This window comes from Phocoena phocoena, chromosome 4 (assembly GCF_963924675.1).
Source record: "Phocoena phocoena chromosome 4, mPhoPho1.1, whole genome shotgun sequence".
Lineage (NCBI taxonomy): Eukaryota > Metazoa > Chordata > Mammalia > Artiodactyla > Phocoenidae > Phocoena > Phocoena phocoena.
Genome location: NC_089222.1, coordinates 36,122,509 through 36,150,350, shown reverse-complemented (window position 1 = coordinate 36,150,350; position 27,842 = coordinate 36,122,509). Strand labels below are relative to the sequence as shown.

General features: G+C 39.8%; 1 protein-coding gene across 1 annotated transcript in view; it reads right to left on the bottom strand.

The window, feature by feature from the left end:
* Positions 1 to 27,598, bottom strand: part of MME (membrane metalloendopeptidase) — a 91,570-nt gene extending 63,972 nt beyond the window's left edge. Inside the window, exons 1-4 of the mRNA XM_065876794.1 lie at positions 27,265 to 27,598; positions 23,880 to 23,886; positions 22,534 to 22,703; positions 21,766 to 21,801 (exon numbers count right to left, since the gene is read on the bottom strand). Of these exons, the coding sequence (XP_065732866.1) occupies positions 21,766 to 21,801; positions 22,534 to 22,693 (196 nt within the window). The 5' untranslated portion in view covers positions 22,694 to 22,703; positions 23,880 to 23,886; positions 27,265 to 27,598. The remainder of the gene's footprint in view (positions 1 to 21,765; positions 21,802 to 22,533; positions 22,704 to 23,879; positions 23,887 to 27,264) is intronic.
* Positions 27,599 to 27,842: the final 244 nt, after the last annotated feature.

Below are 27,842 nucleotides of genomic sequence, written 5' to 3'. Positions count from 1 at the left end.
AAGTGGCACGGAGGCCTTTCGTACTCAAAGGCACACCCCGAAGTGCATCTTCTTGAGGTGGACACGTAGCAGGGTTCTTGCCTAACCTTCCTCTGGATAGAACAGGATGGATGATGGAGGGTGAAAATTCTCAGTGATATGTTGTACAGCAGTATTTTTCAACTCTGGCTAACCATGTCAATCACCTTAGAAGCCTTTAAACATACAGATGCCAAGGATAGATCCCTGATCAATTAAATCAGAATCTTTGAGGTGGTCCAGGCATTTTTTAAGGCTTCCTCAGTGATTCTAATGTCCATCCAGGGGAGAACTATCAGATTAGCCAATAGAGAAACACAGAAAATGAAAACAGGGGAATCTAATATCAGGAAGTAAAGACGGTCCCATACTTAGATGAATCAGGCCTATTTCTTCTTGCCTTTCCAGTCTGTAAGTACAAATGGGCCCATGTCATGACAACCCATATTTCTAAGTACAATTGTCCCTTCTGAGTCCCTGGCACAGGATGGCAGGGAGCCACACGTGTGTCTCCTGTACAAGTCCACTCTCCTCAGGTCTCCACTCTCTATACTGGCTTTACCTCTACGACCTCCTGTCCCAGACCCCATCCATAACCTCTGGGGTTGGAGCCCTGTGATACAGGGAGAATGCCTCTCTTCCATCATCATTGTCCTAGAGGAGTTCCCAGGAGGGCTCATGGTGCCTCCAGGTGAAGAGCTCTCTTAGATTTTATCTCCATACCTCCCTCTCCCAAGAACCACAAGGACCAATGGGCCTGGTTTGGGGGAAGACTGCAACAGCAAAAGCTGAACTATATTCAGAATCACTTCTCTGATGGGAAAGGCTTTATTCAAGGGACATTTTTGTTGAGCTTGACTTTTTATTCCTCTGAGATGAGCTCTCTCTATCTTAGGAGGCTCCTGGCCCTCTCAGGCAACAGACCAGAGACACAACCACTCTACTCATCGCCAGACATGATTAGACATGGCAGAATTGCAGATACACTGGAAACCTGCTACATGTCTACCTCAAGAAGGGGCAATCCTTGGTCTGTCTTTGAATGCCAATGGCTTCCAATGTCACATGATCCCCCTTTCTTATCTATATGCCAACAGCATCGATAGCTTGCTAACTGAAAATAGAATTTTAGGCACTATACACAAGAAATATTTCTATGTTGATACATGTACATTCCATAGAGGCTACTTTTCTGGTGCTGTGTGTGTGAATGTTCATGTGTGTTTTAAAGAGATTTCTGCATATGTCAAGTAATCCTGGGGAAACTCTCAGTAAAATAATGAAAATCTCAAATAAATATGATTGCCACAAGCAGCAAATGAATAAACTGGATAGCATGAACCTCTGCTGGCACTTAATTGTGGGTTTAAGTTTATTTAACGTGGATCCCTACTCAGTAGATCACTGATGCTTTCCCATGCGAGTGGATTAGCAGGAATTATGAATAGGGCTGATTCTCGTTATTTGATGGGTTTTGTTCTAAAGTCAACACTAACATTGAATTAACAAATACTGAACCATTGACCTTTGGAAAATAGTGTTAGGTTCCTATGAGCCTCTGATCACACAGTATTTTCATCAACTGATCAATACATAATCTTGTTTTATGTCTGTTTCTGTTTAATTTCTGATTTAATATATATCATTGATTCATTAACATTGAAGTCACAGCCAATAGCACTACAACTCATACCTGAATGAAGCTTATTCAACACATGTCTTTTCTCTGTAAGACACATCACAACCTTCTTGCACTTAGGAACACTAGACAGCACTTCAGCTCTAGGCTTGGGGGCCATTTTAAACAGTTAAATCACTAACAAAAAGCACAGAATATGTGAAAAACGTGGCACTAAATAGACTGAGAGAAGGACCCTTGTTTACAATCTCCTTGTTGGATCTCAGCTGGGTACATGTGTGCAGAGTGATGGAAATCTTTCATCAATCTGTGTATGTCTGTAAAAGACCTCGAAAGCACCGTGAGTATTGATTTGGGGGTAACAAATAAATTTCAGCCAGTAGGTGAATTAGCAAATAGGAAATCTGTAAATGATTAGGATTGACTACGCTTTTGTCCATTTTTTCTTTGAGGCTTTAAAAAAATATCCAGGAAAATGTGCACAACAAGCAACAATATTAAGTGGGAATGGTTTCAAATCACTTCTTTCTCAATTACTACTGTATTTTTCAAAAAATCCTGGTCACTATATATTTTGGTGTCGAACATTTTAAATAGGCTAGGCATCTGTTTATAACATATATGTCACATATCTGGCTTGGTGGCAAAACTTCTTCACTGATGGTTCTCGCCCTGCATAAGTAAGGTTTAAGGAAGCCTTTATGAGCAAAACTGTTTTCAGCTCTGTTCTCTCCCAATCGGCCTTCGCCCTTGGTTTTTTGCTCCCAAAACATTTTCACACAACATTTTCATTTTGGTATCTTAAAAATCACTGTAAACATCAGCCTGGCTTATGACTGCTATGGAAGTGTCCAGAAGAGGTCAGAGAAATGCTGGGGCACCCAAGAGCAAATGCTCCTGTGAAGGTCTTAGGACATTCATTTCTGACCCAAACTCCTATCCTAAATGTTTGCTTTATTAATAGATACCAAGCTTGATATTACTTACTAGGCAATTTTTGACAATTAAAAAATCTCCTTTGACAACATTCTGAAAGTATCGCTGACCTCATTCCCCTGCTGCCACCCTCCTCCCACCACCCCCTGACCAAAATTAAGGCAGAGTCAGAACGTTTTGAAAGAACACAAGGAAAATGCAATGTAATCACAATGGGTCACAAAGGACTCCATTCAGAAGGCAACAATGTGGAAACTAGAATCTGGGGAACCATTCCTAAAGAGAAAATGACTGAATATTAGCAAGCACACCAACTAATACTAATAGAACCAAACAGTTTTCATTACAAACATTCTGGAGTCTTGCAAAATCCAATCCTCCCTTTTAAACGAAATCCCTGTTTCAAATTGCTTTTGTGATATCTTGGTTGAAGAAAGGTTGGGGGGAAGAATGGGAGGGAACACCCGATGCTGGATGTAATCAGGACTGCTAGTTAATCATTTAGTCAAACACTCCCTGTCAGCCACTGGGTAAGTTCCAGCTAAGCCAAGGTCAAGTCTTGCACTAGTCCAATTGGTCAGCACCAAGAAAAGTCACCTCTATATAACTGTGCAGAAATTATCTGTGTATTTACACAAGTAGATTTGAGGGAAGTTCCAAGATAGTGAATTTTTTCTGTAGAGCTGCAATTCTCAGGAAAGGAGACCTATTTTTTGTGTTTTAGCTTGAGGAGTAGTTCATAATTGTATTTCATGTACACATGTGACCAATTTACCTTGAACGCATAGGCACAAACACACACTCACACCCACATACACACAGGCACATGCTATACATACTTAACCTGGAATCCAGTTGCTATGAGATTTACAGATAAACTCACTGTCAGATTTATAGGCAAAATGTAAACTATAGGATTTTCATTAGGGTTCAGCCAAAGATGCTTATGTAATAATAATAATAAGTCAATGTTTGACCTGTGTCAGGCGCCAAGTGCTTACTTCATGAGAGTCAATTTTCTAAATTCCTTGACTTTGTTTATCATTTAAACTGTATATGGTAGCAATATTTTTGTCTCCACTTTCTAGCTATAGAAATTGATGGTAAGGAATCTGTATCCAAAGTCACACAGTTGGTAAGTAGCAAAACTGAAGTTTATCCTCAAGCAGTCTGGTGGCCAAAGCCTAGGCTCTTAACTATGATGTTAAACTGCTTCTCTGGCTTTGATTATATTCCTTCCTTATAATATCCTCCCATTGCTCTATAAATAGGACATGTTACCTCTGTTTTAAGGAAACCTAGGCATAGAGTGGTTACATGCCCAAAGCCACCAATATGACTTTAGATAGAGCCTAGGTCTAATTTTAAACTGGTGTTTTTCTACAGTATCATCCTTCTGTAACTCCAAATAGCATTAAAAAAATTTTGGAAGCTCCACAGAGAGAGAATCCAAATTAAATTATGTAGCAATCACTGTCTTTCTGATGCCCAATTAAGATTTTATGGCTCCATAACATGAGCATAGCTACATAAACTTCTTCACCTCATCTGACCCTAGATTTTTAGAACTTGTTGAGATAATTACAGAAATCTCAAGTCTAATGGGCCTACAGTAATAATCTTTAGTTGGCTCTCCCCAAATTAGTGAAATTCTTCAGCCTTATCTCATAGCCCATTTAAATGAATGGCTCACAGCCAAGAGAGGACACTCAATAATTTTCCAGTAGGGATTCCTCCAAAATTCACAACCAAAAACATTCTGTTAACAAATGGAAGCCCTGAAACTGTGTTACAGTTAAGTTAAAGTGCCGTAAGTCTAAAAATAAATTTTCTTTTTCAAGTCCAATTTGCATTTTAAATCCAAAAAGAGTCTTTGCTGGCAAAAAGCTATTAGAGATTATACTGCAATTTAAATACAATATATCACTTAAAATAAGTTATCAAGGCTATGTGTTGATTATAATGTTAATGAATAATAATGTTCCTTTTTTAAGGAAAGATATAGAAGGTTATGAAAAGGCGACACTGCTCCCTAAGTAACTCTCATCAGTTAGATCCCAAGCTTCCTGGATACTGGTGGATGTTTCTGAAGAGGAAGCAATGAAATTACATACCCATGTTTCTCCCATTTAAACATTTTGCAATTTTGGATCACACTGTTGAACAGAAATGATCAGTCCAACTTCAGTAATATGTAATTACTGAGAGTAACTCTAAACATTCTGCCTTTGCATCAATTTTGGTTAGGGCGTGGTACAAAAAGATCATAGCAAAAGGATTAGCTGGGTCACTGGTGCTGTAGAATGCTACCTCAAACGAAGTCAAAATTGTAAAAACAAAAAGAAACTCTTCTCCAGTGGGCACTATGAAATTTAGTATGTATTCACAAACTAGGCATTTAGTTGACACAAGGTGGTATTAGGCTCTACATGCTTATATATTTTTTAATGAATATATATCTCTGTTCTATTATAGAAGACCCAGAGGGTTATGCTAAATCATCTGTCTTCTCCAAAAAGATTTTTTTCCCCTGTGGACCATGAAAAGACTCTGAAACTTTTCATTTCATTTCAACTATTTTTGAGTACCCCTACATGTCTGACACTATTGGGATCTGAATATATGTCATGGCGAATAAACAGATATAATCCCTGCCCTCACAGAATTTGCAGGTCTTCCTCTGACACAAGACTGTTTCTTTTATGATGAATATGAACTCCTATAGTGTAACTATATCTAGAAACGAAGGGTTGTTATGCTCTGTTCTCATTTCCAATTCCTGAACTTATGTAGTATTCAGTTGACAAGTAAAGCTCCTATTTTATGTGACTTAGAGGTAAGGAGTCACTTGCAGTGTGTGTCTATAAATAAGCTTATTATGCGTGTATGTGTGAGCTGACCAGGAGTCTGAATGAGCGTACTATGAGTGAAGCAACCTGGGATAGAGGAACCTTCGAGGACGATGGTCAAAAACCAGCAGCACTTAGCCAAACAGAGACACTCAAGGGAAGGCGAGCACAGGGCCTCATTAAAGGAGAGCAGAGATGAGTTACTGAGAAGGAAGAAGCTCTGAGAGAACTGGAATTGGAAAAGAAAGCCCAGACTAATGGAGATTTTGGTCGCAAGGAGCTGGAAATGCTTACCTGAGTAGGAGATTAGTTGAAAAATCTCCCTGAAACAGGAAAATAGTGGGAAAAAGAAATGCATACAGAAACTGTTTCCTTGTTGACCCAGTTCTAGCTTAGGAGGGTAGAATTAACTAGGTAAATTAAACAACCAAGGAAGAGAGTAATTGACTTTACTGCTAGCAAAGGAGATAGATCAGACAGAAAAGAGTTTGAGAGGGAGATACAGAACTGAGAAATCTAATTTACATATGTGAGACAAAGCCCGAATGAGACCACTTCTTTGCTGCTATATTTGTGTATCAGGTGCCCTAACAAACACCTTGCCTAGACAACATTGGTTTTGTGACCAAGATAAGGAACCTGACAGAATAAATATAAAAAATAAATTAAATATTCATTTATGCAACCAATATTTATTGACAACTTACTATGTGCCATGCACCTTGCTAGCTGCTGGAAACAGACTGATAAGTAAGATAGAAATAGTTATTACAGGGGGCAAAACTAGACATTGCACAACTAACTGCAAGTGAGACGTGAGTTATGGGTAAGCATATAGGATGTGCTGGGAGCGAAAGAGTTAGCTAGGCAAAGATGGAAGAGGGAAGCCATTTCATTCCTTCATTCATTCAACAGATATGTGAGTCAGGAACAGAGTTGTGGTCCAGGCAGAAAAGGTGAGTGACAGCCTTGATCAAAGAGGCAACCGAAAGAGGACCGGAGTGTAGAGCGGCTCTCTGTGAGTGTGGAAAGATAGGCCATTCTCAGAAGGAAGGATACAGGATAGATAAAGAATGAAGAGCTAGATCCCCAGGGCCTCAGAATCCCAGGAGGAACCCTACCTGTCTTTGATTGGTGGAAAGAGACCTGTGGGAACTAATAGTCAGGGGCTTGGCCTTTGTCACCCTGTCCAGTTTAGGAAAGAGATCTGATCATGGGAAGAAAGATTTACTCTTGCTGAGCTTGCAGGAAACAGCCAGCCTTGTCCTAGAAGTCCTTATCTTGGGCATCTAATAGAAGCGGGTCCTTTCATCCTCAATCTATCTGTATGGCTGGTCAGAAAGTTCCAAATCATCTCTTCAACACATGCCCTTGCCAAGTCAACTTAGGCTTTCAGGAGCCCTAGTTTGGACAAGGTCTCCCCATGAATCTAGACAGAGTTCTCGTGGATTGCAGATGTTAAGCTGTCGGACGACCTCTTCTGTAAGGTTCATACACCACGGCATCATTTGTACGACTGTATGGCTAGGTGAGAGATGGAGCCTTAGACCATCAACCATGAAATAAGTTATCAGTATGAGATGTGCAGTTTCTAAGAAATAACTCAAAGTATATTTCCAGGTAATCCACAGAATCTAAAAACAATGATAATTATAGGTACGCCCTTTACCCACAGCAACGATTCTTATTCCAACACCTTGCACAATGACTAGTTCATAATAGACACTCCAAAAGAATCCTTCATTCTCAGTTAAGTCTTCTGTTAGGAAATTATCACCACCTGTTATTTAAAAGCCATACTTTTACTTTATCAGATCTAAAATATTTTGATACTGGTTTCTTATGCCTGTTACTACACTCGAATAAAAATGGCTTTTATTGTTCATTTAAAGTCGGATAGGCAGTGTCTGAAAGATTTTGAACTTTCAACACTTAATTAGATTTTCTTATATTTAAATAAAACAAGACAAAGAACTGATTCCTCCCTCCTTAAGTTTTTAAAATTAATAGGTGTGGTTGGCTGATGGTTGAGGGAAAAGCCGGATCCTTGGCTTTCTGTGTTGGCATATAACATTAGCGAGTTGTTTCTTCCTCAGCAAATGAAGAAACATTTTTCTTCCATATAAAATGTGTGTCATGTACATAAACTGGGCTCAGGTTGAAGCAGTCTGAGCCAATCCAGTGAGACTGAATCCTATTTTAGATAGACCAGAAGGAATCATCAACAGAGGAAGTTCCTGGCTAAGAGCAATGGAGAGAAGCTACACAGGGACAAGGAACTGCAGGCAGCTGTGACGAGGGGGCTGTACCCAGCAGACAGTGTGGTGATCCAAGAAAGTTCTTCAGGCAAAAGGCAATGAGGTTAAGAACTAAGCTGGGTTTCAGTCCCAGAAGATGGGGAAGAAAAAGCAGAAACTCAATTTCCATAGCTAGGGAATGAGCCAGAAGTGAGGTCCCAGGGGACAAGGTAGGAACCCACTCAGTAGAGCTGGGGTCAGAGGCAGCTCACCAGACGTGAGACTGACTGGAGATGGAACCAGAGTCGCTGACCTTGTTCTTGGTAAGGGCCTGGGCCTGCAATGGGGCTGATCCTGCAACAAGGGCCTTCATGGAACTCAACCAGTTTGTCAGCTTTGCAAATCCTCCCACTTCTTTTCTTTGTTTTAATTTTATTACATAGTTGTTGAAATGCATCATGTAAAGTTTCATAGTATCTATAGCTGCTAACTTATATTCTCTTTTAAAGATTCATATTCGCATGGATACGAGTTTAAGGGGACTTTCAAGGTTTCACTTGTGCCATTTCTTCTCAACACATTGGCATTTCCTTGCTACAGAATATTATATACACAGGGCTTTGAGAAATATTCTGTTCAGTTAATGACTTTTCATATATTGCTTTTTTATTTGATTCACTTAAATATAGTTAAATTATTTCTCTGAACAAATACAATTGTTAATACTTTGTTTCTTGGCTTCTAAGTTAGTGAAATCATTGATTGCTATATACATGTGTTCAGGGATAATGAATTCATTTTGGCTTCAGACTGGCAGAGGTATCAGAAACATCTAATTTCACTCAACTAATTTCATTATACCAGAAAATTAAGCCCCTAGATTTTACAAAAGCTTTCTTTTCTGGAAGTATTTTTAAATAACTACTAGATCCTCAAGCACATCTTATTATAAGTCTTTAATGATTTGGGAGTTCTTTCAATAAGAATTTCTTTGAAGTTCAAGAAAGCCTTGATTAACAAAGGGAACTACTTAAAAGATATGGCCTAAGCCATCTTCACCATTTTATAGTTGGCTTGCTTGTTTTTGCTTTAAGCATCAAGCACAAAGAAACAGATGCACTGCTGGCTACTGGTTACCTGCTAATTGATTTCAGTTTGACTTCCTAATCCTTTAGTCTGTGCTGTGGACCAAACCTCTCTTTATTAGTTTCAAGCTAAGGTACCTACTGTCAGACTTCTCTGGATTGAAAAGTATCTGAAATGTGATAGTTCCATTTGGACTTTTTTGTTTCTTTTAATTTTATCTTTTTTTTTGCGGTACGCGGGCCTCTCACTGTTGTGGCCTCTCCCGTTGCGGAGCACAGGCTCCAGACGCGCAGGCTCAGCAGCCATGGCTCACGGGCCCAGCCGCTCCGCGGCATGTGGGATCTTCCCGGACCGGGGCACGAACCCACGTCCCCTGCATCGGCAGGCGGACTCTCAACCACTGCGCCACCAGGGAAGCCCAAATAGTGGCTTTTCTGTGTGTGTGTGTGTGTGTGTTTCTTTTAAGTTTCAAGGGAGATCGTGCCTCTGAAAAATGTTTAAACAAACATTTTGTTTTGAGATAAGAACTCACTGATTCACTTTGAGTTTTTATCTAAGCTGGTGAAAAAACAAATAAAAATGAATTCATGAGTAATTCGAATTCCATCAAACGGAGTTCCCGCACAACATGCCAGACAGGCAGCCCTCCAGTGTCTCCTTTTACCGGCTGCTGTTGATCCACTGGAGTGACATTATCACATATGACAACAAAGAAGTTGAAAACCCTACCCCGTGTGGACTAATTTCTAGATCGGGTGGCACATCCTATGATTCTAGAATCTGACTCTTGTCGGCAAACATTTCCCTCCATTCAGAAGGGTATCTCCTACAATCCTACCTCTAGAGCATGAAAGAAAGGGCTTTGGGTTGTATGAGGAAACAGGATTAGAAGAGCATTTCTAGAGTCATCTTGGGCAAGAAGGCATGATTTATTAAGCCCTGAGCCTACTCACGGATACTCCCTTCAGCTCTCTGATTTAAGGGAAACCCTCTCCCCTGAAGCTCTCTCTCTCCCTCAGCACTCTGCACACTGAAAAACAAAACCAGTCTTCTTCTATCACTCTATACAGCCTCCAAATCATTCCTCTCCACTGTGTTTATTTAGGATTCTGCCAGCTGACCATTCCCACCCACCTCATCTACTTTATCTCTGTCATCCACTAACTTCCTAGACATTCATCTTTGTTTATTAAAGACTCAACGCCTCGCTCGGTCTTCCCTTCCACAAATGTTCTACCATCTTCCCAAGTAATATCAGGGACTATGTGGACAATCTCTGCTACTCTCTGGCTTAAGAATTTCTTAACCTTAGAAACTCTCATGACCTTCACCTCCATTCCACATCTGTACCTGCATTTTCATGGTCCTAATGTTGTTAACACCAAGAACAGTTCTACCTTTGAAATCTTCAACTTGAGTAACCTACACTTTGGCCTTCCCATACTCAGAAGTTTCTTCATTTCTTTATTCCCTCTGCACCTGCTCTTCTACTTTCCTGAGAATTCTCACTTCATGCTCACTCTGTTCTTCCTTTGCCTTTCTTTCACCTTCTATCCAACCTACATCCTGTGGTGTCATCATTTAAACCATCAACTCAGCAAAGTATTTCATTCCCTCGCCCCTGCACATGAGCCTACCCTGAATCTTCCCAGCTGCCTACCTTTTCCCTTCCAACTCTAGGCTAAGATATTTAAGAATGTTTTTTACAGATTTATTGATTGACTTCTTTATTGCAAGCTCCTTATGAGCAGGGACTTTGTGTTGTTCACTTCTGCATCTGCAGCAACTAGAACCGTACTCCATAAATATCTGTGGAAGATATTACCTGTGATGCTGGGAAAACCCCATAACTTCCTGGTTTAATGCCATTTCAAATTATGGCCTTCAGCTTCAACAGGGCCATCAATTCTGTGCACAGCCTTTCTCTGTGGTCCTGCTTAGCCTTCCCTTCCACTCCATACACTGGCCCTTTCCAGCCTTCAATACCCTTACTTCCTCTTACACAGAGAAAACTGAAGTAACTGGATGAGCCACATGGCTTCCCATCCTTCTCAGCCTCTAACCGTACTTGCATGCACACTATCATTGCTGCTTTCTCCCTGGTAAGAGAGGAAGGGGGGTCCTCCTCTGTTTAAGAGGGGTCCTGCCATCTTTTCTCTGGATATATCCTCTCTTACATCCCCAGGAACAAGATCCATCAACTTTCCCATCTTCAATGGAATCTTCAACCTCTTCCTTTCTGCCTTCGTTTCTTGTCCTACTCAACCTCTCAGCTGCATTTAACTCCAGTGATCAGACTCTGATTTTGAACATACTCTCTAACTTTTGCTTCAGTGATTTTACACTTTACTGATTTTCCTTGTACCTCCCTGGCTCTTTCTCTTCAGTTTCTTTGAAAAAATCTCCATTCCTTCCTGGGAAATCTCAACCACCTCTCCCCTACGCTGATGACTCCTGAATCCTTATCTCTAACCTAGACTTCCCTGAACTTCGCCACACAGAAGACTCACCAGTATCCCAAATCTACACTGTCTCAAAGGGAACTTTTTGCTGCATGGGCCCCAGCCTATTATCCGAGCAGCTCTTCCTCTGTGTTCCCTGGCTCAGTGACTGGCAACACTTACCACCTAGTTTCTCACGCCAGAAACTTGAGTTACATTTCACTCCTTTTTCACAACCTCACATATTTACATAAACACTATGCCTTATAAATTCTACCTCCTAAATATTTCTCAAATCCATCTATTCTCTCCACCCTGTTACCATCAAATCCAGGCAACCCTTAGCTCTCATCCAGATTAAGTGTGCAGTAGCCCAATTCCTTGCCCAGGGTCATTCTTCAGGTACAGTCAGTGACCTTTCTCAACAATTCGGATCAAGTCATGTTTCACTGAAAACCCCTCCTTCTGTAACTTCCCATTGCTATTAGGAAGGCTCAAACACTTTACCACAGACTACAAGATTCAGTTTCTGCCTATCTCTTGTGCCAGCACTCAAACACCCTTCTCACCCCCACTCTCACATCCACATTCATGCCCACTGTGACTCAGCCCTATAGCCATTCTTCCAGTTCTTTAACCTTGCTAAGCTCTCCCTCATACCCGGGACCTGGAAATAGTATTCCCTTGTGTGGGTAAATCTTTGTCTCCACTTCACCAAGTCTGTGCTAGCCAGCAGGCAAGCGTGAATATGTTCCACTTCTGCTTAAAATCCTTTAGATGCTCCCCATAACATATTTATTCATTTTCTATAGACCTGAAGAGGAATTATAACCCAGTGCATTTCACATTACACGCCAGCCATCATGAACCACTTGCATATCCACTCACCCAGCCTTTGCATGCATCTTGCATCCAGCCTGTGCACATGCTGCCCTCTGCTCCACTGGCCTGGCAACTTCTGAGTGGCCTTCTGAACTAGCAGGTGACATTTTCCTCTTGCGAATGCTTTCCTGGCCCTGTTAGTTACAATCACTCTAGCTGCCAGTCTATAATGACTGAAGTGGTTTAGGCGCCCTGTTCTCAGAATGACTATAGCACTGCTTCTCTCTGCCTTAGCACTTACCCAAACCGTATGGTAATTTTGTTTATTGGTCTGTCATGCTGACCAGACTGTCACTTTCCTGAAGGCAGGGCTTATCTTAGTTCATACTCCCAGTGTCTAGAAAAGCGCTCAACATTTAGAAGGTGCACAATTAATGATTTTGAGAAATATAAAAAAATGACCGAATGAATAGATGAATGGATGAGGAAAGACATTGTTCTGAAGTCTCTATGAAAACATCCGTGCCCGTATTCTACTGGGGAAATTCAGGGGGACAGTCCAGGTTCAGCTTCTCCATTATTAGTAGAAAAACAGGCCTAGTGACCCTCTGCTCTGACTTAGTTTTTACTGAGCGGCAGTCTGAAATTGCACTCGTTAAAGCAACCAGTTGGTTAACATATACCTTCTTTTAAAAATGCAAACGTCCAGGGAATTCCTACATATCTTAATGTCAATTTATTTACTTAAATTCCTTTCCCCCAACACTTACCAGAAACCACTTCGCTGAAGGAATTGGAACTCTGTGTGTCAGAGAGGAGGGAGGTCTGGCATGGGTATATTTTAAAAGTTTCCCCAATTATCCTAATAAGCAGCCACAGCTGAGAATCACTAGTCTTCAGCGCTTTTCAAACTTTACTGTGCACTCTCCTCTCCTGGGGACTCTACTAAAAATGCAGCTGCAGATTCAATAGGTCTGAGGTGGGGCCTGAGAATTTGCATTTTTGCAAGTTCCCAGCTGATGCTGATGGTACAGTGGACCACGCTTTGAATAACAAGAATCTAGTTATTCTCCTCTTACCACAGGCCTCTGGCTTATTTACTTTGAGGGGTTAATCACTGGGGAGGGAAGGGCTAACAGTGAATGTCTGCAAGGGTGAGCACAGAATAGCTACGTGTTCAAATCAAGTTGTGCTTGACTGGCTTTACAGAAAACAAAACAAAAAAAAGCATTTTGCTTTACAGGAAACATGGATCCAAGTGCCCATTTCTGATTGTGTTCATTTTACAGTTCATTCACAGGCTGAACTGTCACTCCCTGTGCTAACACAGAGCACAGTAGTCAAGGAAAATGTTAATAAGAGATGACATTTTTACCCGAGACTATCTAAAATGTACTTTCTCTCTCTCTCTCTCTCTCTCTCTCTCTCTCTCTCTCCCTCCCTCCACCCCCTACCCTCTCTCTATTTTTGGCTACACCTTCCACTTAAAAAATATATTGACTGCTTTCTTTTGATTCTCACTAAATAGCTTTTTTTTTCTCAATAAATAGCTTTAAGTAGCGCATCTGTTACTTTCATGAAAGAACACATTAAATGGGATATATCTGTGCATTATACCTGTGGTGCATCTCCTTGAAGGATGTATAACATGAAATAGGCTGTCATTAATCTTTGCTGTTTCTCTGTAAAATAAGACACTTTTAATTTCAATTTTGTAGGTAAGGAAAATGAAACGCGGAGGGCTGAACTGACTTAATTAAGATCGCATACTAACAACACAGGATGTGGCCTGAACTTACATCTTAGTTCTACCATGTTGTTGGCTTAGTGGAAAAAGAAGCTGTAATCTTTCAAAAGATTGTGCCTTAATTATTCATAACACTTGCATCTCTTTGAAATAAAGTTTACTATCTAACAGCCTTGCTCCTGCACATATCTATTGTTGGAATTTATCTATATTCTAGTCATCTAATTGTTAACCTACATTGTTCATAAAAGAATTCAAAGTGGCCTTACAGGGATACAGGAAATAAAATCAAATACATTAGCTGAGAAAGAAGGAGGAGGGCATGAATAATGCTAATGGATCAAATGTACACAAAGATTATAATTATAGGTTAAAAACAAGTCTCTTGACACACTAGTAGTCAAGGTGAAAAGGGAAACATTTCATAGAACCCTTATGAAAAACCAACACATTTTCCCAGAAGTATGACTGTCACCAGTATCCACTTTGTGGTAGACCCAGTATTCTGCCTTTGATTGACAGATGACAGGTCCACCTGGCCCTACCATACCACATATATCTCTCACTTGCTCTGAAAGTGAAACTCCAGCACATGGAAACAATGCTTCCAATGTCTAATTCCGAAATAACTTCAACTTCCTAGTTGATTTACAATTTCCACAGACTTTTCATCAATATAACACTAATATGATCAAATAATAGGGGCTCACTCAAACTGAGAAGGTTAAGTTATTTAGTGATTTGGTAGGCATTGAAAACTACACATAATCACTTTGAATTGTGGAAACAGGAATCAACGGACTCAATATTTAATTCAAATAACAAGCATAAGATCAAAACAGAAGATAATTACTTACAAATGGACACTGGAGAGATGGGAAAAAAGGGATAAGGGTGATTTTGTTGCTTTTTATCCGCATACCATAAGATTCACCCAATGACTTTTAATACATTTATACAGCTGTGCAGTGATCACCACAATCCAATTTAGAAAAATTCCATCACCCCAAAAGGTTTCCTTTTGCCCATTTGCAGGAATCCCTGCTCCACTCCCAGGCCCTAGGCAATAGCTATTCTACTTTCTGCCTCTACAGTTTTGCCTTTCCTGTAAATTCATATAAATGAAGTTACATAATATGCAGGTTTTATGATTGTCTGACTTATTTTACTTAGTATAACATTCTTGAGGTTCCTTATTGTTGCAAGTATCACAGTTTGTTCCTTTTTGCTGTTGTGTAGTATTCCCGTTTATACCCATACCATATTTTGTTTATTCACCTATTGAGGGGTATTTGGGTTGTTTCCATGTTTTGGCTACTATGAATAATGCTGTAATTTAAAAATCACATGAAATCCTTTTGAGGACATGTATTTTCATTTTTCTTAGGTAAATACCTAGAGGTGAAATTGTTGGGTTGTATGGAAAGTGTATGTTTAATTTTCCTCATAAACTGCCAAATGTTTTCCAGAATGGTTTTTATATATCGCACTGGGATGTACTGAAATATTTTACATTCCCATTAGCTATGTATGATAGTTCTAATCTCCACATCCTCACCAACACGTGGTATTGTCTATCTTTTTTATTATAGCCCTTCTAGTGGGTATGGGGTGAGGGTGTTTTGAACAAAGAGAATTTATTCCAGTTTTCAATCAGTCAGAAATCGGATCAAAACAACCACCCCCCACCCCAGAATTTCCTTTTCTGAATGATCTCAGAGAACAAAATTTTTCAAGATTCAAGGGCTTGTGTAACTTTCCTCTTACAGTCTTTTTAACTCTTTATTTTTCAATTTCCCTTTAAAAATCTATCAATATTATTAGCTGGAGCTTCATATTATATCAAAGGCTTATTGGGAAGCCCCTTGCTACACCATGGATTTTGGTGAGCAGGACAAAGCAAGACCCTTCAACTGCAGAGGGGCCTTCCCATATTTCTCATTCTACAATATTGAACATAAAGCTGGGGTCCTCACCCCACCCCCCTGCAAGCTAGCGTTTATATCCACTCCTTTACGCACAGGTAATGTTCGCAGCTGTAAAATAAACCTTAAGGTTCCAAATAAGCTTATCAGGCATTGCTAATTTTCTTTCCTTTTAACCACTTAGTCCAACTTATCTATGTTTTCAATACCTTGACCTTGCACTAAAAAAAGATGGTGCACTACTGCTTAAAATCTACCCAGAAGGTTAAAAAAAAAAAAAAAGTTACATATGTGTGTATTTATCACATCACTGACTCCCTTTCTTGGAAAGGATGTGATTGACAGATGCTAATTTTGACTGGAGAATTTTTGAAGCAAGTATTGTTACACAATTGTCAGGAGAATGGTGTCAGGGAAGCCGCCCAAAGCAAATTGCCACATGCCACATTTAAATTAACAAAGGTGTGCTTCAGCAGCCTTTCCACTAAGATGCCGGCTGCGTTCTTATTGCCTGAAGGATTTTTTCAAGCTAAATTACATAATGAAATAGCCTCATCTCCCACTCTGAAAGGCTGTTACATGCCTGGCAGCCCTCAAGAGTCTGTTTGCGGTCTTTCCTGTACTCATCTAGTTGTGTCATTTTTCTTCGTGGAGGCTTCTGGGGTGTTAACAGGCAAGAAAGGAGGGACCATGGCCCACAGCAATGCAGAGATTCCTTGTTGCTGCCATGAAAAGGCCAGCTGGTAACAAGATACTTCACTTAGGGCACTATCAGGATCTGGTCCTTGAAGAAATGATCAGATATTTGGAAGGTTCATTTACTTCAAGGGTTACAGCTCAAGCCACACAAAAGTGATTATAAATCAGAATATGAATACATAATCTCACCAAGCTTAACATATCTTTCAAGTGAACAGAATGCCTCCTTTCCCTGTATTAATATTTAAATACTCATCCAAAGTTTGCTTGATGAGTAAAGAATTAAAGGAAATGGATAGTTATGAGGGGTTTCATCCAGGTCCTGACGCTCCACAAACCTGTCCCTCAGGGCTGCCACAATTGTGCAGTGTACAACCTGCACAACTGTACAGATGGTCTTGCTCTCTCTTGAGAACTGTATGGCTCATGTATCTTAACTTGGTTTCTCTATCCCCTGGAGAGTTTAGGACTACACTGCTAATGTTTGCTTCTTTAAACCCCTTAATTCCATGTTGTGTTTGATGTACTAAAATCACTGATGAAGCTGATCCGCTGTTCTCAGTAAAGTAGCTTGTTTCTTGGTCAAAGAAATATTCATTCTCCTCCTTCTTAGTCTGTATTTAATTATTTCAACTCTCTGAGAGTCATCTTATGTCCTTTAGTTCCAAGTTCTAGCATGAGCGGAGGCAATCTGCTCTCAAATACTGTATGTACAGGCACAGAGTATTAAAAGTTTGATAGACTCCTGGTCTCCTTTGAGGCAACAGGGAAAAGTGGTCATGAATACAGGTTCTGGAGTCAGGCTGCCTGGAGTGCAATCCTAGCTCAAGTTTGTTCATCTGTAAAAGGAATGTATACATGGTACCTACCTCACAAGGTCATTATGAGGATCAAATGTAAACTGCTTACAATAGTGTCAGACACATAAACATTCAGTAAGTGTTAGCTATTATTATTCTATTTTATCTTCTATTTTTACTTTATTATATTACATACCTCAATTTAGTAATAAAACACTAGTATAGCAAGAAACACTATGTGTGTGTTTTAACTCTTCAAAGACAGCCCCCAAATAAAAGAACTATGGAAGGGTGTATTATTAGTTCCCTATTGCTGCTACAACACATTGCCACAAACGCAGTGACTTAGAACACCACAAATTTATCTTATGGCTCTAGGGGTCAACAGGGCTGCATTCCTTCTGGATGCTCTAGGGGAGAACCATCCCTTTCCCTTTCCAGCTTCTAGAGACTGCACACATTCCCTGGCTCATGGCTATATTACTCCAAACTTGGCTTCCTCTGCTTCTGTTGTTACATTTTTCTCTCTGATTCTGACCCTCCTGTTCCCTTCCCCTTATAAGAACCTTGTGATCACATAAGACCATCCCGATAATTCAGGATAATCTTCCCAATATCCTTAACTTAATAATCACCTTTGCAAAGTACCTTTGGCCTTATAAGGTAACATATTCATAAGATCCAGGGATAGGAAGTGGACATCTTTAGGGAGGCATTATTCTCTCTACCACAAAGGGAAAAGCATTAGATGATCTCTTGAGATTATTTAAGCCAGTGGTACCCAAGTGGAAATGATACTGCTGCCCCAAGGAGACATTTGGCAATGTCTGGAGATACTTTTTGGTTGTCACAGCTGGGAGAAGGTGCTGATAGTCACCTAGTGGGTAGAGGCCAAGGATGCTGTAAAACACCCTACCATGCACAGAACAGCCCCCTTCCCCATAACAAAGAATTATCCAGCCCAAAATGTTAACAGTGATGAAGCTGAGAAATCCTGATTTAAAGTATATGATTCCTTGAAATCTTAGTAAGGTTGCAATGCAATGGAAGCCAGTTTCAGGATTTAGATTTACACAGAGACGTTTGAGAAATCACATCCAAGCTCTATAATTCCATGTTTTTAACAATCTTATATAGTAAATAAGAGATGAATAGTATTACTCATACTTTAATAGTAGGGTTTTGAACACTGTCTTAACTTGTAATTTGTTAAGAAGTGTTTGTTTCATTTTAGGTCTGGTGTAATCTTTCAGAGGGATGCATTTCTTATACAGGCAAGTTAATTTAAAGTATGTCATGTAAACAGCATTTTATGTATATTACAAATATTTAAATTTATAGAGGCTCAGATTTAAAGGACCCAACACCAAACAAATTTCAAGATGATCCAAAGCTTTCTGCAGTATTTTATTTTTGCCTTGGTGTGGCTTGACCTCCATCCCTTGACTTCAAAGGATCAAAGAGAGAAGTGCACTTGCCATGACTTCCCCTTCCATGAGGAGAAAGATTTCAGCTAAAACCAACTTTCACTTGAAATAAGCGCCTTGGGTATCAATACCTAACTTTTCCTATTCTCAACAATTTCTGTGCTCAGGTTTGAATTCTCCCAATCTTTTAAAGTAATCTATAGAATTGCTGGTAGGAGACTTTATATTTTTTTCAACATCTTTTATTCTTTCTTTTCTTTCCATCCACTCCACTCTTTCACTCTCTCCCTTTTTTTTCTGTCCAAGATTTCCCCTAGAGTTTTCTTAATCTGAAGCAACTTCTAAAAGCAACAGTTATGTTTTCTGTGGCAGAAAATATTTTCTAACCAGTAGAGGACTCTGTGTGTGTGTGTGTGTGTGTGTGTGTGTGTGTGTATGTGTAGGGCATAAAAACTTTATCCATAAGAGTGAGTTTCATCATTTTCCCCCAGGGAGGAAGAGTAACTATGAATATGAAAGTATTCTAGCAGCTTGTGAACCAAAAGAGCAGAATGAAGAAAAACACACAGCTATTCAGCAACCTTGTTTACCACTGAAGCTATTTCCATTGTATACATTTCTCTGCCAAGGTATAGTTCTGTGAGGTGCTTTTTACATTTGGTATGATTTCTAAACTACAATTAAAGGATACAGTTTAAATACATTTTAATGAGTTAAGCCTTGCCAACCAGTATTAAAAAAAGCCAAAGCCATACCTCTAAACATTAAGTCACATGTAAGATTCCAGATTCCAAATATATTGCTCCTTAGGTGGGTACCACTAAAGGAACCTGCTCAGATCTCTGGGGTACAATCACCTGTAGGACTTTACAAAGATATGCCTACCTAGTCAAAGGATCTAGTTTCTTCAAAAATAAAATCCAAGAAAGAAGAGTGAGAGGGAGAAAAATCTGAGAGAACCTACAGATTAAGAGACTTAATAGATGCACCAAGTATACTGAGGACTGAGAAACTTAGAGATAATTAGAGGGCAACACATAAGTGGGAGTTACTCAAAACAGAATAGCATGAGCATATAATAGGGCAGCTGGTAGAGAGAAAGGAGAGATGGGATTTAGGGAGAAGCAAATGGTAACTTTGACAACTTGGGCACATACCAACTCTGGCACAGAGACCCTGGACATCTCCCAGCCAAGGCACCTGTGCAGCCATCTCCCTGAGGAATAAAGAAACTTCTTTTGTTTCTGGGAAGGCCCTCGGATGGGAAAGTGCATGTTATTACACTGAGGAGCAAATGGCTAGTATCCCAATCAGGTCTCCCTCAAGCTACCCACATCATGTCCCAGAGTGTACATGTGGTCAGTGTACTTGAGATGCAGTGCGGGGGGAAAAAAGGCAAAAAGCAATACAGAAAACCAAAGAGCACATACATACTAAGGACATTAGACTATAACCTAGAATCCCACAATATTTTCCCATTACTCTTTTGCAAAGGTCAGTGAATAACAAAAACCCAGATAAGACAACCCAACAGAAAATGGTTAAAAATCATTTGGGACAGATTATTTCTTGGAAGAAATGTAGACATCAGAAAGGAAGTTTAGAATCTCTTGTCAAAGGGCATAAACACTGTGTTCATATCCGAGGTGCTATGCCAGCTACCACCTTTCTTCTCCTTGTCAAAATGTTCTTTTTTTCACCACATTCTAATTGATGTGACTTCTATAGCTCCATACACTTCTCTGTTCCCTTCTCTGACTTTTCTTTTCCTTCTACTCTAATTCTTGATGTCCTTTTAAGTTCAGCTCTTACACTTCTTCTACTTTTAGGAACTCAAATATTCCCAAGGCTTCAGCTATCACTCCTTGGTTGACAGATCCTAAATTCACTCGATCTCTACTTTCTTGCTGTCTATCTCCACTTGGATGTTACCCCTGACTTACACGCAATAGGTCTAAATCCACATTAATCACAACCTCCCTAAAACAAACTTACCTCGTAACTTTGTTATTTCAGTATGAGCTGCCACAGTCTCCTGAGTCCCTTGAGGTTTCAAAGTTGGTGTCATTTTCAAAGTATTCATATCCTTCATTTAGCAAGTCTGTGCTATTAAGCCATCCAATTGTTCCTCACATTGTCTCATAGCTCTTTCATCCCACCGCAGGCAGCCCTCCTAAACTCACACCTGGATTACAGAAGCAGCCCCTCCCTCCCCTCCCTCCCTAGCTTTTCACTCAATCCACCCAGCCTAGCATTCTCAGAATCATCTTCCAACTTTTGCCTTAATGAGTGATCCTGTTCAGGAAAATATCCTTTTCTCTTTTACTACAAAATCAAGGCTAAACATGAATTTTCAAAGCTCTCTATAACATGTCCCTATCTATTATGCCTACATTTTCACTGCTTCTCTACACGATTTATTCCTGTTCTTTCTTCTAGTTTGGAATTCCCTCTTCTGTACCTCCACTTCCAAATCCTAGCCCTGCTTCAAGACCCCTCCCAAATCTAACTTCTCCACCTTGCTTTACAGAACTATATGTCACTCCCTTTTTCATTCTTACCCCTCTAATGATCTGCATTGAGAAATTTAGCACTTAATGATATGATGCGTGCCATTTCAAGTGCTGATTTTTTTTCTACAATTATATGGCAAGCTCCATAAAGCTACAGATATAGTTCTCCATCTCTACCCTACCATATACTCTAGGGTTGAAAAGAGTGAATTCTTTTTTGGAATGAATAAATTAACAAATCTACTACTTAAGTAAATTTTGATGTTCTTTGACTATTAATTAATGACCTATAACAAATAAAAATATACACAAAGCAGGGCTTCCCTGGTGGCGCAGTGGTTGGGAGTCCGCCTGCCGATGCAGGGGACACGGGTTCGTGCCCCGGTCCGGGAGGATCCCACATGCCGCGGAGCGGCTGGGCCCGTGAGCCATGGCCGCTGGGCTTGTGCGTCCGGAGCCTGTGCTCCACAACGGGAGAGGCTACGGCAGTGAGAGGCCCGCGCACAGCAAAAAAAAAAAAAAAAAAAAAAATATACACAAAGCAAATATAAAGATCTATTAGCATTTGATTTTTAAATGTTATACATTAATTGTAAAACTATTAAATTTAAAAACTATCTTCTTACCTGATTTTATGCAGTCTGATGACTTGCAAATACCATCTAGAAAAAGGAGGATACATGCATAAATATTTGCAATACACATATTCTTTCTCCCTACCTTTTGTTCTTTTATAAACGGCCAATTAAATAATCAATTCCTTAAAGCAAGAACTAAAACCTAAGTATTATATATCATTGACAGTAGTTAGAAGAAAATATAGAGGAATAAAATAAGCAAATTCTAAATTTAAAATTTTTTAAATGAAGGAAAAAAATGTATTTCTTATATCATCCCTGACCACTAAGCCCTAGGTCTATTAAGTTGAAACATCAGTTGTTTTACTCTGGTAATCATTTTTTTTTCCATTAATGAACCAACCTTTTCTAATTCTTATTGTGAAAAACTTCTAAGGCTCAAATTAGACCTCTTAAATTCTTGTAAAGCCGTTTCGAATTTCAATGACACAACAAAAGTTGACTAATTGAAGTTGGCTATAAAATTGTAAATACTTTCATCAAGTAAAATTATACATTAGAATCTTCATTAAAATACATACGAGTGCACGAAACATACTTGGCAATTAATAACTTACCTCAAGCATAAAAGACATTGTACTTTAGTCAAAGTTAGGTGTTTTGGCATACTGATGTTACATTTTATAAATGAATCTTTATATCACCATCTTTAAGTGTCTGTTTCCTTAACACGTTGTTTAATAGATGGGAAAAACCTAAGATGAAGGTTTCACTGTCTTCTGCATGTTTGTGGACACAGGTGTGTGAGTAACTCACCATCATAGGTTGCATAGAGAGCTATCATTGTCACTGCAATGACGGCAAGCAGCAGGACAAGGACGGAGAGACTGATCTCCAGTGGGGTCCATCGCTGTTTCTTCTTTGGCTTTGGAGTGCTGATATCAGTTATATCCATCTGACTTTCTGATCTGCCCATTACCTAAAGTCTGAAAAAAAAAAAAACCCACCACATTAAAAAATTTTTTTCAAACTAATCATAATAAATTAATCAATAGATAAAAAGAAGAGATCTATATACAATTTTCTAAATGCTTAATGTGGCTGAATAAAGTAAAAGCTTAACTCATTTTAAATTAGAAATAAAAGTTTTTTGCTGAAAGTCAAAATTTTGATTCTGAAAGCAAAGAGTCTATAGTCACATAAGTTAGACAGATCCTGGTCACAATCTTTTGGATTTTTTTGACAGATCACTGAAGATCCAAGCAAAATCAGACAAGGAGACTCAGTGAAATACTCACGGAGGATTCCTTCAGCAGTTCATAAGCAAATAACTTCTGTACCATCATTAAGGAAAGTTTTAAATTCACCCTTCTGAACTTTGTACAACATCAAAGGTGAATTTTATAGCTTGCTCCGCTGGCTTCCTTTATAAGCTTAGAAATTAATGACTAATACTTCGAGGTTTTGACTAAGCAATAATTAGTAATAATAACAACAGTAATAATAATAGTAGTAGTAATAATAACAGATAAAAACAAAATAACAAAATAATAAAATAACAAAATAACAGTAATAATAACAGATAAAAACAAAAAGGAACAAACACTTGTGGTAGTTTTTTTTTTTCATCTTAAAAACATCTTTAATTTTACAGTTCAAAATTACAACAACTGCTAATATGGGTATCTATTAACTGTTTAGACAACATTTTGAAAATGGTCACTCACTGGACCAAAAGTCATGGTTTACAACCTGGGATGAAAGATACTAACCGTAAGTACTGTTTCTTTGTGCAACTGAAGAAGAAGAAAATATGATTAAAAAAATTCAACCTTGCAGGTCAGGATAACAATTAAGATACTTAACTTGTTTTTAAATTAATAATATTAATACTTCTGCTAATCATAGCTGATATTTATTGAGTACTTCCCATGTGTCACTCACAGTTCTTGGTGCTTTGCATGTACTAATTCACTGAATCTTTGTAAGGCGGATTTGAATATTCCAGTTCTATACCTTAGGATAGTGGGGCACAGAAAAGCCAGGTAACTTGCCCAAAGCTACACAAGTAAGAACACATTTATAATGAACACATTTCAAAGAATACAATTACAAAGAACACATTTTGAAAGAAAACTGCATCATCATACAATGATAGCTACTTTAAACCTTATTGCAGAAGTCTAGGGGGTAAAATTAAGGGGATATTAGCCTAAATATTAGATTTCATTATATTTCTTTTAGAGGCCTAGTGACTCTTTATCAGCTATTCACCAAAGCTTAGAACACACAAGTTCAATTTTTCTGCCTGACTGTAGAAAAGAGCATTGTAAACTAACAGATTAGCTGTGTATAGCCTGATGCAAATTAAGCATATAATTTAGTTCCTAGATGAAGTGACTGCTCAGAGATGCTCTCATAGTTAGAAATCTTTGTTGAATACACATAATTTTCTGAGAGTGTGTTTTGTGGAAACTGAGGCACAGGATAAAGTAGAAACGGATTCTACGTTTGAAGTATGGCCTGGGTGATCAGGCCATCAGTTATCAGCAGATAACTAGGAATTTAATTTCCCCAGTGAGTTATGAATAAGTGAGTCACAATTGGACTTTAAAGTTCTGGATACAAAGTCTTAAGCATGCTGTCCCTGGGATTACATGAGGCTATAACCAAGGACAGACTATCAAATAAAAATATTTTATTAGACCATGAAAACCATGTCTGCTCAATAAAAGTGGAATGTAGTGTACCTGAATGTTAAAATGTCTTAATGGTTATATGACTCATGTTGGCTTACTCTCACAGCCTCTTTCTTGGGTTATGATATGGAATTGCATTGATAGTAGCCCTTGGATTTTTAATAGGGGAGGTGGGTGGGGAAAGAAAAGATGGAAACACACTTAACGCTTGGACACCATACAGAGAGGTAAACAATAAAGAATAATTTTCCCGCTTCTCCCAGATGAATTCAAGACTGACTTCAAGAACATCTGAATATTAATCACATTTGCTTGAGTATTTCCATTTCCTGAGTATTTCTCCCCCTGCTCTGATAATATTTCAGAAAAAAATCTAGAGAAACATTCTCCTGATATATTATAATATGACCCACTTCTCTTTTTAGTTCTTTCTTAGAAAAAAACAATTCGTTTCTCTAGTAAAATCTAGGGCCAGGAACCAGGGCAGCCACGGGTTAAATTGAAGCTGCTCATTGGCGCCACCAGGTTTTCACCATGCAGGAAAACTAGTAGGCAGGTATGTCTTTCTCCCTTCTGGGTTACTTTTCCCTGGCGTCTACTTCTTACCCTTGAGATTGGGGTACTGAGGCAGCTGGGCTCTTAATGGTTCCGCACCTTAGACAGCAGAAATTGTTACAGGGGGAAATGAAGGCAGTGACTGAAGCTGTTTAGTCCTTATACCTATATCAAAATAATATCATCTTTGAATCACTTGCAAACTCTCCATCTGCCCCTCCTATAAACGTCCTGCAAATTTTCAGTCTTTTGCTCCTAAGAAGCACTTTTCAACAGCACTGACCAAAGCAGAAATGAGGCAAGTTTAACCTCCTAATTAACTTTGTCATTCATTTCCAGTAATTCCAATTGATTCACTATTTTCTTTTAAGAAAATAGGGGTCAGGGGGCTTCCCTGGTGGCGCAGTGGTTGGGAGTCCGCCTGCCGATGCAGGGGATGGGGGTTCGTGCCCCGGTCCGGGAGGATCCCGCATGCCGCGGAGCGGCTGGGCCCGTCAGCCATGGCCGCTGAGCCTGCGCGTCCAGAGCCTGTGCTCCACAACGGGAGAGGCCACAACAGTGAGAGGCCCGCGTACCACAAAAAAAAAAAAAAAAAAAAAATAGGGGTCAGAATCTTGAACCTCAGGAAAAAACATATCACCATCCCTCAGATACCTGGATGTCCAATGCAACCACACCCAACCCCATTTTAGAGAGGGGGAAAAGGAGGCAATTATACAAAAGAATACAAAAATTATAAAGTCGATACATGTAGTCCCATATAAAGCAGGATATGCCCAAACATACCTACATCCTTAAAGTATTCCACCTCAATTGGAGATATGTTGGAAAGTTCAAGCCAAAAAGTAGACACTTCCGCAAGAGAGGATAGAGGATTAGGACATCAACCCTAACAAGAATACTGCAAACTTCAGCTTGACAACATCTCCAAAAGAATAAAAGATTATTTTGCCTAAATAGAAACTGAGTTTCAAAGCAATATACAGCAGCAATTTTTATACCAGTTGAGTGTACACATTACTTTATCACATCATCAAATCAAAGAACCCAGAGGATAACTGGTTTGTTGAAAAGTATAAACCAAAGCAATGTTCATCTTCACAACACATTAGTACATTAACATTTCTGCAAGTCTCTGAGGTTACACTATGCAATTACAGTTTGTATTATGGAAACTGAGGCACAGGAAGCAAGAGAAACAGGTTCCACCTATAATGGAGTATAATCTACAAAAATACTGAATCAGTATGCTATACACCTGAAACTAACACAATATTGTAAATCAACTGTACTTCAATTCAAAAAATACAGAGAGAAACAGGTTCCATATTTAGACGATAGCTGCAGATTTGAGGAGGCACATATGGTAGAGGAATCACCTCCTTGTTTCCCCGGACAAGGGAAACTTGTAGGTGTTTCCTGGATCTGATATACGGAGTTCTGAACGCAAAGCCCCAAACATATTACTCCCATGTGCAGTGTTGCTATACAACAAAAGACACAGCATGGAGTCCAAGAAATTGTCGGACAGTTTTTTTTTAAGTGCTGGAACCCAGCAATAATGCCAGCTAGATGCCTTCATAGCCAGTGTGCGGACTAGTAGCTTCCAAATGCTGACACTGCAAATCGAGGTACTTCTTTTCAGTTTAATAAAATTACCATTTGCATCTTATATGGAGGAGGAGTAAACTTGACCAAGAGGCTAAAGAGAACAATTTGGGACTTCCCTGGTGGTGCAGTGGTTAAAAATCCACCTGCCAATGCAGGGGACAGGGTTTCAAGCCCTGGTCTGGGAAGATTCCACATGCCGCGAAGCAACTAAGCCAGTCCTGTACAACTACTGAGCCTGTGCTCTAGAGCCCGCAAGCCACAACTACTGAGCCCGCGAGCCTGTGCTCCACAACAAGAGAAAGCCTGCGCGCAGCAAAGAAGACCCAACTCGGACAAAAATAAATAAATTTATTAGAAAATAAATAAAGAGAAAACTTCAGTTGCAATTACTCTTTTGTTCAAATAATACAAATAAGTTAAGACAGATTAAGGAAACTTTCATCTGCAAAAGAACTCCCACCACCACTCCCACCAACCAACCCTCGAGATTTAAGCACTCTATCAGCATAAATTATGTAAGAGGAAACTAAGGTTTAAAGCAAGATGAAGAAGCAGGATAATGAAAAGATCTTCAGGGTAGGGAAAGTAAAAATAGGCAAGTGAGTTACAAATGAGAAGAAAATCTGACAGAAACCAAAATGAAAACAAACCTTACTTTAAAAAGCAAACAAAAAACAAAAACAAACAAACAGTGTCTTTACAGCGGAATGGCCAATTCCCAGCCCCCAAATCAGCCAGGCTGCAATTTCGTAGCGCTGATCTCAGTAACCGGACGTAACTCTCCCAGGCAGAGGCTGCAGGAAGCTATGGAAATGAACCTGAAGAGTCGACCTGACATCACTTGCAGAGCCCTCGTCCAGGTCACCCTCTCTAACCCCAGTCCCTCACTCTTCAAGTCTCAGTTGCAGCTTCTTCCCAGGGCACGCCTCCCTCGCCCACGGCCGCGGGGTCCCGGGCGCTCTGATCTCGCCGGACCTGAGCCACGGACCCTGCTCCGTGCGCCTTCCAGGCAGCCGCTCCGCGCGGCCGCCGCTCCCCTCCGGCTCCCGTCCCAACGGCTCCCACCGCCCCCGGGGGAAATCTCGCGCCCTTTGGACCCATCTCCCCACCAGCTCCCAGGTGCCAGCTCGCTTTCTCGGGACTCACCCGTGGGATTCGGGAGAAGTTGGAGGCTGCTGAGCAGACACATCCCGACCAATGAGCGCACTGGGTCTGCGGGCGGCGGGGAGCGCCGCAGAGCGCTGGTCGGTCGGTGCGTCC